At 54.8% G+C, this 12,180-nt stretch overlaps 1 protein-coding gene across 1 annotated transcript in view; it reads left to right on the top strand.

Annotated features, from left to right (window-relative positions):
* The first annotated feature begins 328 nt into the window (after nucleotides 1-328).
* LOC115656802 (flocculation protein FLO11-like) overlaps nucleotides 329-12,180 on the top strand; it is a 29,312-nt gene continuing 17,460 nt past the window's right edge. The window contains exon 1 of the mRNA XM_030573947.1: nucleotides 329-404. Coding sequence (XP_030429807.1) covers nucleotides 329-404 — 76 coding nt within the window. The remainder of the gene's footprint in view (nucleotides 405-12,180) is intronic.

Genomic DNA, 12,180 nt, shown 5'->3' with positions numbered 1-12,180 from the left:
GGGAGCACGGGGGGTAGATGGGCGGGGAGCATGGGGGGGCTTGGGGCTGGGGGGACGGCCCGGGGGAGGGGCAGTCAGGGCGTGGGGAGCACGGGGGGGTAGATGGGCGGGGAGCACGCTGGGAGGGGCGGCCCGGGGGGCGGGGAGCACGGGGGGGCGGCCGGGGGGGACACGCCCAGTGTGTGGGGAACGAACCACGTGGCAGCAGCCGCCCGCCCCGATTCAGCGCCCGGCACCGAGACGCGACGGCTCCGAGCCCCCCGCGACGCCCGCCCGGGTCCCTGTCACCCCCGCGCGGCCCGCCAGTGCCCGCCGCCCCCAGCCCGGCATGGAGGGGCCCGGCCGCGCCCTGCTCCGCCTCGCCGCCGCCTGCCTCCTCGCCGGGGTGCTGCTGCCGCCGCCAGGTACCGCCGCCGCCAGCCCGGCCCCCCCGCCCGTGCCCGGGGGGCACCCAGCCAGCGCCCCCCTCCACCCGTACCGGGGGGGCACCCAGCCAGCGCCCCCCTCCAGCCCATTCCGGGGGGCACCCCGCCAGCGCCCCCCTCCACCCGTACCGGGGGGGGCACCCAGCCAGCCCCCTCCAGCCGTGCCCGGGGGGCACCCAGCCAGCGCCCCCCTCCACCCGTACCGGGGGGGCACCCAGCCAGCGCCCCCCTCCAGCCCATTCCGGGGGGCACCCAGCCAGCGCCCCCCTCCACCCGTACCGGGGGGGCACCTAGCCAGCCCTCCCTCCGCCCAAACCGGGGGGGGGCACCCAGCCAGCTTCCCCCCTCTGACCATTCCCCGGGGGGGAGGCCCGGGGGACCCACCCAGCTCCCTCCCTTGCCCATACGGGGGGGGCGCCCAACCAGCCCCCCCTTTGCCTGTGCCCGGGGGGCACCCAGCCAGCTCCTCCCCCTCCACCCGTGCCGGAAGGGGCACGCAGCCAGCTCCCCCCCTTTGCCCATACTGGGGCAGCACCTAGCCAGCCCCCTCCTTTGCTTTTTCCCGGGGGGGGGGGGAGCCACTCACCCAGCTCCCTCCGCGCGGCTCTCCACTTCTCTGCCCATACCCAGCCAGCTCCTCCGGGGGGGGGGACCCGCCCAGCTCCCCCCTCCTCCGTCTGTGCCCAAGGGGGACCTGCCCAGCTCCCCCCCTCCATCTGTGCCCTGGGGGGCACCCGCCCTACTCCTGCTCCTGTGCCCTGAGGGGGCAGCCAGCCAGCTCCCCCCCTCTTCATCCGTGCCCAGAGGGGCACCCACCAGCTTCCCTCCACCCATGCCCCAGGGGGAGACCCACCCAGCTCCTCCGCCCCCTCTCTGACCATACCCCGGGGGGGGGGCATCCCGTCAGCTCCTCCCCCCCACCCGTGCCAAGTGGGGAGCACCCTTACCTCCCCTCCTCCCCTGCCAGTGGTAGTAACTCCGCATGGCCCCCAGGGGGATGGCTGGGGTGTGGGGCTGGTGCATGGTGCCCTCGCCACCTCCGTGGGTCGGAGCGCTAAGGACTGCCCCAGCTCCAGGCACTGCAGCCTGCTGCCCTCTGCACAGCTGGGGGGGTGCCTGGCTGGCACCTGAGGTCTGCACCAACGGGTGTGCGTGGTGCCAGAGCAGAGTGCCTGGCGCTGGCTCTCCCATCACCTGGGGCCGATCTCATCCCGCAACGCAGGCGTGTTGAAGGTATGCCAGTCACCTGGTGAATGCTATCAGGAGGCAGGGTTAAGCTCCCTTGCCAGTGCTGTTCACCCAAGCTCCTGCTGAGAGGTTGGCCCAGTCAGGACCTGCTGTTAATGTCTCTCCACTTCTTACCCATCCTTTGAGTAGACAGGTGGGATTCATCTAGATCAGTAGTTTTCAAAGTTTTTGGGCTCTGTATCCCCTTCCAGATAACATAGTCTACAGCATACCCCGGTCTGAGATAGGTGTATTGTTGTGAGCCTGGGATTAGATTGCCAAGCCTTACTAAATAAAATGTGTTGTCTGCCATTACAGGGTTTTTCTCGTGTACTCCCCAAGAGCTTGTGTACCGCTAGGGATATGCGTACCCCAGTTTGAAAACCACTGATCTAGATCCTTCTGGGGCTGAGTCATGGATCTTCAAGCTATAGGTTTTGCCGCTACTGCCTTCTGCCCCAGGGTGCTCACCCCTGCCTCTTGCACCTCTTTTAGGCTTCTTACAGCATACATCAGTGAGTGCCGAAGAAGACCCCGCTGCTCATGGTGCTGATCAGTGCCCTCGGATTGTTTCCTTGTACACCTGTTTGCTTATTCTTAGATTGTGCGCTCCTTGGGGCAGGGGCTGTTTGTTCTGTGTTTGTACAGCTCCTAGCACAATGACGTCCCGGTCCATGGATCAGGCTCTTAAGTGCTACAGTAAAATACAAATACATTGTTTAAAGGGGATTAACAAAGCTAAGAAACCCTTCAGTATTTGATGCTGAATGCCTCCCAGAACGCAGCATGTGTCTCCCTTCAGTGCATTGGAAGGGGGGTTGCTGTTGCAGGTTGTGGGATTAGGAGACCTGAGTTCTGTGTAGGTCCAGCTGGACCTATCTTGGGGGTGGGAAGCAGTGACTTTACAGGGCTGAGTCATTCACCTTCACAAAGTGCTTTGAAGTCTGTGGATTGAACGTTCAGTAGAAGGGCCAAACAATTAACAGTAATTTAAGTACTTGCCTCTGCCTGCTGTGGTGCCATCATGGACCCTTCATGAGATACCAAACCCACCATTTACCAGCACAGAGCTGGGGTGAAGTAAACCCGACGCTTTGGAGAAGTGATCAGCGTCCTTCGTTCAGAGTTGCATGTAGCTCTTATACCTAGGAGATAAAAACAGGAATGCTAACTTTAAATAAGTGCTCGAGTTGTATGAGTATTAGAGAGCATTCTTTCATTCTTGCAGTTTATACCAGGTTCTCACAAAACTGTTACAAGTCACATGCTACAGCATAAGTTGACCCCGTATCAATGAGACTAGTTAAGAGTTAGGGGAATGTTTCTGGAATATGGAAGGGAGACTAATTTTGTAAAGCACTATTTCAGTAGTGGGATTTGTCCTTGTCTGTTTGATCTAAGCATTTAGAGAACCTTCGTCGGAGCCCTGCCTGTGTGTGCGATAGTAATCAGTAGCACACGTGCTAGGGGCTCATGCTGAGTGAGAGCTAAGGATTAGGGGGAAGAGTTAGGTCTCTGTGGGCCTTCTGAAAGAAGAAGTGACAGAGATGGAGAAGTATGAGGGACTGATCCTCAGCCCACTGAAGTCAGGGGAAAGTCTTGACGTAAGTGGGCTTTGGAGCTGGTCCTAAGCAATTAATGTGCTGAAATGACAGGTGGGATATTTAGCACATAATACTAAAGGAGGGTATGGATGGGTTGACTCATCGCTGGAACCTCACCCCCATACCCTGGCATGACAGACTCTCCCCCATCTGGTGATCCCCACTGACAGCTGCTATGGCCCTGTAGTGGTCAGCCTCTTCTCATGCCAGACCTCCAGCCAGGTCAGATTTGGACCTCTCTCTTCTGGGCCAGTAAACGGAGCTCAGACATAACTGCTCACCCTTAGCAGGGCTTGCTCCTTGGCAGACTCTTCAGGGCTCTAGTCTGCAGGGTCGGTCTCCTGGCCTGGTGCTGAGCAACACCTCCCAGGGCTTTCTCCCTGAAGCCCAGCTCCTAATTCAATAGTGCTTCTCTCTCTTCCCCCCCTCCCCCTAGTCAGGGTGTTTCTGCACCATCTTTCCCTGTGGTCAGCAGGGGAACCCAGGCCCTTCCTCTCCTCTGAGTTCCAGTCCAGGGACCCTGCAGCGAACAGCTGAGGTCTGCTTCTGCTGCCTCCCTTGACTTCTTCCTACCGTGGCCTTCCCCACAGCCCCCTCCTGGGCTTCTGTGCATCTGCCTCACAGTAGGCCCTTCCTGGAATCTCCAGCCAGCACAGAGAGACCTTAGGATCCTTTCCCCTCTGGGCTTCTTCCTTTTATGCTCATCACCCACCTCCTCCTGCATCTGGGCCTCATCTTCAGATGGGCCTTCCCAGCCCTGGTGCCTTCATTAAGCTCTCTAGCTCCAGTTTAACCCTTTTAGTGCCAGTGTGGGGTAGATACCCCATCACAAGAGGCTTCTTTCTTCCCTAGCCCCCTGGTAACCTGTTTCAAGGTATAAGTGGGTGATCAGCTGGGGATCAGAAAAATCTCCACTTCTGGGCTACAGCCAGGTACTGTCTGTGGCATTCTTCATTCTTTGGATTATTTGCTTTCGGCCACTGTTTGCCCCTGTGTCTGTTCTAATGTGGCAGTTTCTGTGTTCCTGGATCCTTAGCCAGAATCCGAGATGCAAATCTCCTGAACTTTGGGGAAGTTCTGGTTAGGATCCGAACTTCTTTGCAGGTTGGGCTGAGCCCTGACTGGTGCCAAGGGCCTTCAAACCCCAGAAGTCTCGGATGCTCCGTTTGTTAGAGAAGAAGCTTGTCTCGCAGGATCTAATACCAGAAGGGATGTCACACTTTCTCATACCTCACACTGGACCTACGTGAAAAGCTGTTTGTTACTTACCCCTGCCCCGAAGGTGACTTGTGCAGCCCATGCCCCTGCCAAACTGCTTGTGCACTGTGGCTGATGCGGGGTTGCTCAGAATCTAGGTTCCTAGGAAGGAGAAATCTACTGAGGATGACGCTGAGTTGTGCCTTACAGGATGTGTAAGCAGTTGTCTGGGGGAGAAAAACTCCCCCGTTTACTTTTCACTTATTGTAGAATTGCAGGGCTGTCAGAAACTTGCATGTAGGAGCTGCCATGTTCAGTTGAGCCTTCTTTATCCTAGATCTGTGTAATTCTTCTTGTTGGTCCTCACTGCAGTGCCCCCAGACACACATGGGCAGGCGCAGACGGAAAGACATAGTAACATGCTTGTGGCTTCGCAGTGGGAATATTCGCCCCCGGCCTAAGCTAACCTGAGTGCTTGGACCAGGCTGCTGATCCATGTGGATTAATTGTGCAGTGCAGACATAGCCTGAGTGTGTAACTTGGTTGACTTAACATGTGATCCGTTTAACACCTGCGTCCTAACCACACTCCTAGCACAACACTTAGGCTGCATCCTGGTTCTAACAGCTTTGCTGCTTCTCGCAGTGCCTGGGTAGTGAGGTGAGACAGTCCTAGCTCTCTGTGCAGGGAGACAACCTGAAAAGAGCGCACCGTGGGAGACACCCGCAGGCCTCTGCCCTTGGCCCCAGCAGTTGAGGCAGTAAAGGAGAGCTGCCTGTGTTTTCCCAGAATGCACCAGCACAATTACACAGTGTGGTGGGTGTATGACCAATGCACAGTTGCACTGGGAAAAAATCCTGTGTGCATGCGTTGACTCGTATCGGCTGTAACCACATCAGAGTAGTATGTAAGATACCAAGCTCCTCTCACAATCCTAGAAATTGTCATATGGCTTTGGGATGGTGGCCATCTAGACCAGTGTCTTGTCTGACAGTTGCCAGTTCCAGCTGCTTCAGAGGAACTGCAGCACAATCTGTAGTGGACAGCTGTGGAATAACCTGCCTGCACAGGAGGCTTTTTTCCTACTGAGCTGTTTTCTCAGTTAGCCATTGGTCAGCTTATGACCTGGATAGGAAGGTTTATCATTACATCAGGCAGGATTTTTAGACAGCTCGTGAATGAGATAATGGATGTTCCCGGAGTGAAGGCACTAGTCTTAGATTTGGGAGAAACAGTTCAGTTCTTGCTCTGCCACTGATTTCCTGTGTGAGCTTGAATGTCGGGCCCGGTCTACACATAAACGTTTTGCTGGCATAGCTGGGAATGTAAAAAAATATCACCACCTGAGGAACCAACACAGCTGTCCTTGCAAAAACCCCTAGTGTAGGCTCGGTTATATTACTAAAAACCCCTTTTGGCAGCAGTGCTTATTTAGTTGCCCATGCAACCGTAATGCAGTCCTTTTGTGCGCTTTATGATCCATTCTTTAACTACACAATTGTGTGCCATTTTTTCCATGGGACCTCTGCCTCCTTCATTGCGCAGAATAGACCTGCTCTGGGGTGGAGCAGGGTTGTGTGCGAGGGAGGCTGTTTATAGGATCCCTGCCTCAGCTGTTGTGGAAGGTCTGTAATGATGTGGCAGGGGATGCAGGAAGAGAAAGAATGGGGTCATGGTTAAGGCAGCGGAATGCTGCCCTGGAGAATTGGATTCTGTCCCTGCCTCTGTCACAGTGTGCCTGTGGGATGCTAGTCAAATCACCTTAAACCAGACTTTTCACAGGAGGCCACTGATTGTGTGTTCCTCGTTTTCTGGGTAACTGAGTTGAGACCCTGGGATCTGATTTGAAGAAGGACTAAACGGTCGCAGCTGCAGGTGCAGTCAGAGGGAGCTGTGCTTTCAACACACAATGTGCTATATCATGCTAGGCATCTCAATTATTTGATATTTTTTGAGTAATCTCTCCAATGGGGATAATCACATTTCCTCATCTCACAGGGGTTGGGAAATGTAATTGCAGTGTGTGAAGCACTCAGCCACCCTACTGATGGGCACCACAGAAGAGCCCACGAGGAAATGAATAATGTTGTCTTCAGAGCCAGGTTTGAATAGCGTGCAGTAAATAAGACCCAGTGCAATACATTGAACAATATGGAGAAAACAATATTGAATAGCTGTTCATTGATTTTGCACCATCTGTCCTTTGCCCTGAAGGAGGCAGAGGTCCTGTGGAAAAAGTAATATCTGATCATGTAATTGACGATTGTGTCGTAATGCAGCTGCACAGGGAAGCTGGATTAAAGTTGCATGAGCAGCCTTAATTCTGACTTTGCCTAATATTGAAGTTCTTGGCTTTGCAGCGTTCATGTTCTTTTAATGTAGGTTTTTGTGTGTGTGTGTGTGTGATCTAGAACTCAGGATGTTTGGAACATCCTTTGAACCTTGCTGCCTCTGTGACCCCGTTTCCGCCAAGGAAACTTTCTAAAAGTTGCCAGCAGTAGTCACCCTGCTACAGCTCTGCCAGCACTCACAATGTTGGGATCCCTAGTGCAGGTGAGACTTGGGCAGGTGCTAGCTGCTGCCATTAGGGGTAAAACTTTCTAAAGTCCTTAATGCCCATTTGCAGAAGTTACGCAGACTCCTGACTTCCAGCCAGACTCTGGCTTGTCTGGTCACAAGAGTTTTACTGCTCTAACTATATTGCTAGAAGCTTTAGTATGAGCAAAATTATACTGGTATAAAAGTGCCTGTATGGAAAGGAGAATAAACTACTGGTGCAAGGCACCGTAATGCCCCTGTGTCTGCGTCCACATTAGGCCTTGTACTGGTTTACCTATTTCAGTTAAGTCCCCCCCAGCTGACTTAGCTGAAACAATACAAAGTTTATGTAGACCAGGCCCTGGGAGCTTCCGTCACTTTTGAACTTATTCCCCTAGACCAAGCTGAGCGGGGCTACATGGAATGGCTGGGGCAACAGCCCACATGCCTATCCAAGGACTTCCAACATTGCTAACACTTGGAGGAAAACTTGTACCTATCCGGTCCCACTGCTGCAGTCAGGCTGGAACTCTGGCAACTCTGCCTGGTGATAGGTATTTAAAGTGCTAGAGACTTGCATGCATGCCCATTTAAAGACCTCTTTCTTTTGTTAAAAAAACCAAGGGACTTGGGAGGATCCCTCTGGAAATGTTCTGGCTGCTGCCGGCTGTTTGTTATAACTCGCCCATTCACTCTCTGCTGAGGGTGAGGATTTGGCCTGTGTTAGCGTCTGTCAATAGTGTCTTTCTTTGCTGCCTTTGGAAATCCGTTTCCTTCGGCAGCATTGGGCTTGATTTTAAAAATAAATGTGTCGAGTATTTTGGTCCATGAAGCCAGCTTGTTCTCCCAGCCACCTTGGGCTGTGCTGGGGTTGCTTTGTTTGTTTTACTCCCGGGATAAACGGCTCCACTCACAGTCTGGGGAGGGGCAGCAGCTATGCATAAAGCTTGGATTGTCACAGCTCCAGCTCCCTGCCAAACTGTCTCATTGCTGTCCTGAGGAGAGAGATGCATAGAACAGTGGTTTGCACAGGGGTTATGGTGGAACTAGCTCACCTTGCCAGCTCTGCAAGGGAGGTGGAAGGCCTGTGATGTAAGGGAGCCGCGTTTACAGCCCAGCCTAGACAGAAGAGCTTCTCTTGGAGGGTGGGAACGTGGCCCCTGAAGCTAGCACCCACTCTAAAAACTCCGCTTGGGCAGGGTCACGGTTACAGGGTGAGGCTGCACTTTAGATCCTGTTAGCCCTCCTTGAGGGCACCCCCTTGCTGCCTTCCTCTCTCTCTGGGTGGAAACCACAGGATCCCACCACTCATAGGCTGGCTCTGTGGGCTCCAGCCCCCTGTTCACCATCAGTCAAGCTGACAGGCCCAAGGAAGTTTGCACCTGCAAGCCTTTTTTTCCCTCCAGGAGCCTGTGATAGCAGCTGACTAAAGGGACTCGAACAGCTTCTTCAGAAGAAAGCCTTGTTCATTCATTCACCCCAGTGTGCATGGCAGTCAGAGGCAAGGCCGGTCCACCTCTTTCCCCTTAGGTAAGCCTTAGTCATTCATTGCACACTTCAGAAAGTCCCATTCAGCCGTTACTTGTCTCCCTAGGCTGCAGTTAGCAGAGCAGCTCCTGACAGCCCGTTGTAGGCTCCCTTCTTCCCTAGGCCAGCATCTCCAAGTGATGGTGATGGATGGGAGAGGCGAGTGGCTCTGCTGTGACCTCTCTGCCATCCTTGAATCAATCCATGGCAATTTGTTATGAAGGGTGAACAGTGTTTCCTTTAACAGTGAAATGTGTTAGCGCTGTGAAGCTTTTGTTTTAAAACCAGTCAGCCCCCCCTTCCCCGGCATGTGTCTTAGTGAGGGAAGTGACCAGGATTGTCTGGGTAGCGAGCAGTGCTCAAAGATGGAAGAAAAAGGAGCTCAGAGAAGATGGGGTGCAGGGACCCCACCCTGTGACACTGCAGGGCAAGCTGAGATGGGCTACAAGGGAGCAGGAGAGTTTAAGGGAGGCACCGTGCTAGGTTGCAACAGACTTACTGTGTGATGTTGGGCGAGTCCCTTTACTTCCTGTGCCTCTATTTGCCCATCTGTAAAAGGGGGCCGTGGACACTGTAAAGCATGTGAAGATCTGTAGATGAGAAGGCCTGGGTGGCATTAGTGCCGAGGAGCAGATTGTTTCCTCTGCCTCCACGGCCCAGGAAATCCTTGGCCACCGCTGCAGGAAACGCCAGCAGGGCTGCCAGTTGCGGGGGTGGTTTTTGTGATGTGGACACTTAGCCCCTTATGAAACCACCGGCTCATTTCACACCGGTACCCAAGCAGCCATCGGACGGTAGTGACCTCTGGTCCTTACCACCCATGGCTGGATTTGGAGCAGTAGGCAAGAAGGGACTGATGCTGTAGTCCGTCCCCTAGTCCCCTGGATCATCCCATTCCCCTGGTGGGGTTTGGTGTTGTAGTGGGGACGTGGGTGAGACTTGTACTTGTTGTGCTGGATACAGAGTTATAGCTGGCTGGCCTCCCTGCTGATGCATAGGGGCCCCACTGTGGTGGTTAGTTTTCTGGTAACACTCCGAATGTTTTCTTGCTGGTGGCTCTGACTCTTGTATTTTAAGAATCAAGGCCAGGTCTCAGCTGGCGCCAAGTCTTCTGTCTACTTTTAGATTGATTAAGCTTGCAAGTTAAAGAAAGAACCAACTTTAAAATCCCAGCTGGGTGGGCACCCGGAGGGCAATCTCCACAGTCCCTTGTGGGGAAGAGAGCCCATTCGCTATAGCTTGGCCCATGGACAGTACCCAGGTGCGAATTAAACAGAGGTGCAAGGCTTGGCAAGAGGAGATTCCCAGAACCCCTCTCCCAGGGGTGTCATGCTCTCACGGGATCTTTCACTGACTGGCAGCAAGGACGTCACTTAAACGAGAGCAGCCCTGAGCCAGGACTTCCCATCCTTCGCCTCAGCATTAGGTGCGGGGCCTCCGCTTGCTAAGCCGTTGCCTTCCCCTCTGAAGCGACACCTGTTGACCCTCCCACCTGTGCTCAGCATCACAAACAGCTTCGGAGCTTTGCAGTTCCCATTACGCCACCTATGAGTGTCACCATACCCGGGGGGTGGCCAGCCTGCGGCTCTGGAGCCACATGCAGCTCTGCAGAGGTTAATAGGCGGCTCCTTGCATAGGCACCGACTCCGGGGCTGGAGCTACAGGCACCAACGTTCCAATGTGGCAGGGTGCTCACTGCTCACCCCCTGGCTCTGCCCCAGGCCCTGCTCCCACTCCACTTTTTCCCCCAAGGCCCCCGCCCCTTCCTGAGTCTGCTGCACCCTTGCTCCTCCTCCTCCCCCTCCCCCCAGCCTTCTGCACACCACAGAATAGCTGATTGTGGGGGGCGGGAGGCGCAGGGATGGAGGGTTAGGTGCTGCTGGCGGGCGGGAGACACTGGGAGCTGATGGGGGGCTGCTGATGTGTTACTGTGGCTCTTTGGCAATGCACATCAGACTGCTGGTGTCTGTAGGCTGGTCCCTGGTACCCCAGGGACCTCCCGGAAACAGGGCTGAAATGCATGTGAGAGGGGGAATGGCTGTCCACTGGCACTCTGCTTCCTGTCGGTTACACGCTAGGAAGTCAGACTGTCCAGCTGGCAAGCCTGCAGACATAGGGGCTGAACTAGGGGTGCTGGGGGTGCGGTAGCATCCCCTGGCTTGAAATGGTTTGCATCAGATCCAGGGTTTACAGTTTGGTTCAATGGCTCTCAGCACCCCCACAATACAAATTGTTCCCACCCCCCCGCGCACTGTGACCCTTCCTGGGAGGGTGCGTTAGCAGCCAGGAGCAGGGTGGGGGGAGGCAGTGGCACTACCCTGCCATCGTCACAGGAGGCAGTTCCTGGCTCTCCACTCAGCGGCTGTTGAGACTGTCACATCGCTATGTAAACTGTCTCCCTCCCATGTCTCTTAGGTTTGCTCCTTCCTGGCTTGTTGTCAAGCCCTGGCACTGTGTCCGGTTCATTAGGACTCTGAGTAACTCATTAGCCTGGTCCTCATCTCTTTTAAGTGTTTGCTTGGGTAATTTTAATGCCCACAAACGGAAAGGGCTGGTGGCCTGGCTCTAGGGGTGTGCAGGTCTTTTCCTGATACGCGCTCTCAGTATGCCTGCATCCCAGCCCGCACCACCCCCTGCTAGTCCAGTGCCAGGGCTCTGAGCAGAAACCACACTTTTACCCTGTGCCTTTGTTTTTGGGGGGTGGATTCTGAGGAAACTCCTCCCGGAGCAGGTCGTGCAGCCTGAGGTGGTGCATTTCCCCATGGTGCCAGCTAGTGCCTTCCTGACTGCAGGCTGCACACGTACACACGCAGAAACCCTCATCTAGGCAAGTGTGGTCAGGTTCAGAAAGTGTCTTCAGAGCTGACGTATAGGATGCCAGCTAGAGTGGTTTGAACACTGACTTCCTCTGGTGGGGGGAGGGCGGGTTGTAGCGTGACTGTGTGTTCACTAGTTATATGCTGAGCTGTATGTTTACCAGGGGCTGCAGGAAGTGCAGGGTTAGTGATGCAGCCTTTAAGTAAAGCAGGATTCTCTGACAGAAGAGCCTTAATCCTAGGGCTGTGGCATGCACTCCTTGATCATCTTCTGATGGAGAAGGCTGTGAAACCCTGCACCTGCTGGACACAACATCTGCTATCTGCCTACCAGGGACTGGTCGAGCATTCTCTGCCAACATCTCTGCACCTGCGTGCTCAGTCCAGTACTCCCACCTGCAAACCCTCGTCAGGAGCCTCACTTCCACAGCTCCTCCCCCAGACCGGTGTAGAGCTCCAAGTGGAAGGAGAAGCAGAGTTTGGGGCTGGGGGAGGGTAAAGAAGAGGCACAAAGACTTTCTGCACATGCCCCGTCTCCTTAATGCCAGCTGCTGATGCTCACAAACTCTTCCAGAACAGCTGCTGCCCGAGGGTTAACTTACTTACCTTGATGCTGAGTGATGGGGTTTCCGCAGAGCCAGCTGCTGTATTCCCAGCTGTGCTATGGTGCAGGGGCTGTCCTGCTTCTGGGCTCGGGCAGGGGGCTAGTAGTGACCTGTTCTGATAGATTCCTAGGTTAGGCAGGGGAGCGAGGACCTCGAGAAAGCACTGGATAGTCCTTTAATGAGTATTGGCCTGGGTAGCCAGGAGCATATAAAGATTGGGGGTGGGGAGAAGGGGGAGGCG

The sequence above is a fragment of the Gopherus evgoodei genome, chromosome 8 (genome assembly GCF_007399415.2).
Source record: "Gopherus evgoodei ecotype Sinaloan lineage chromosome 8, rGopEvg1_v1.p, whole genome shotgun sequence".
In the NCBI taxonomy this organism is placed as follows: domain Eukaryota; kingdom Metazoa; phylum Chordata; order Testudines; family Testudinidae; genus Gopherus; species Gopherus evgoodei.
This window is presented reverse-complemented; position numbering and strand designations above follow the sequence as displayed.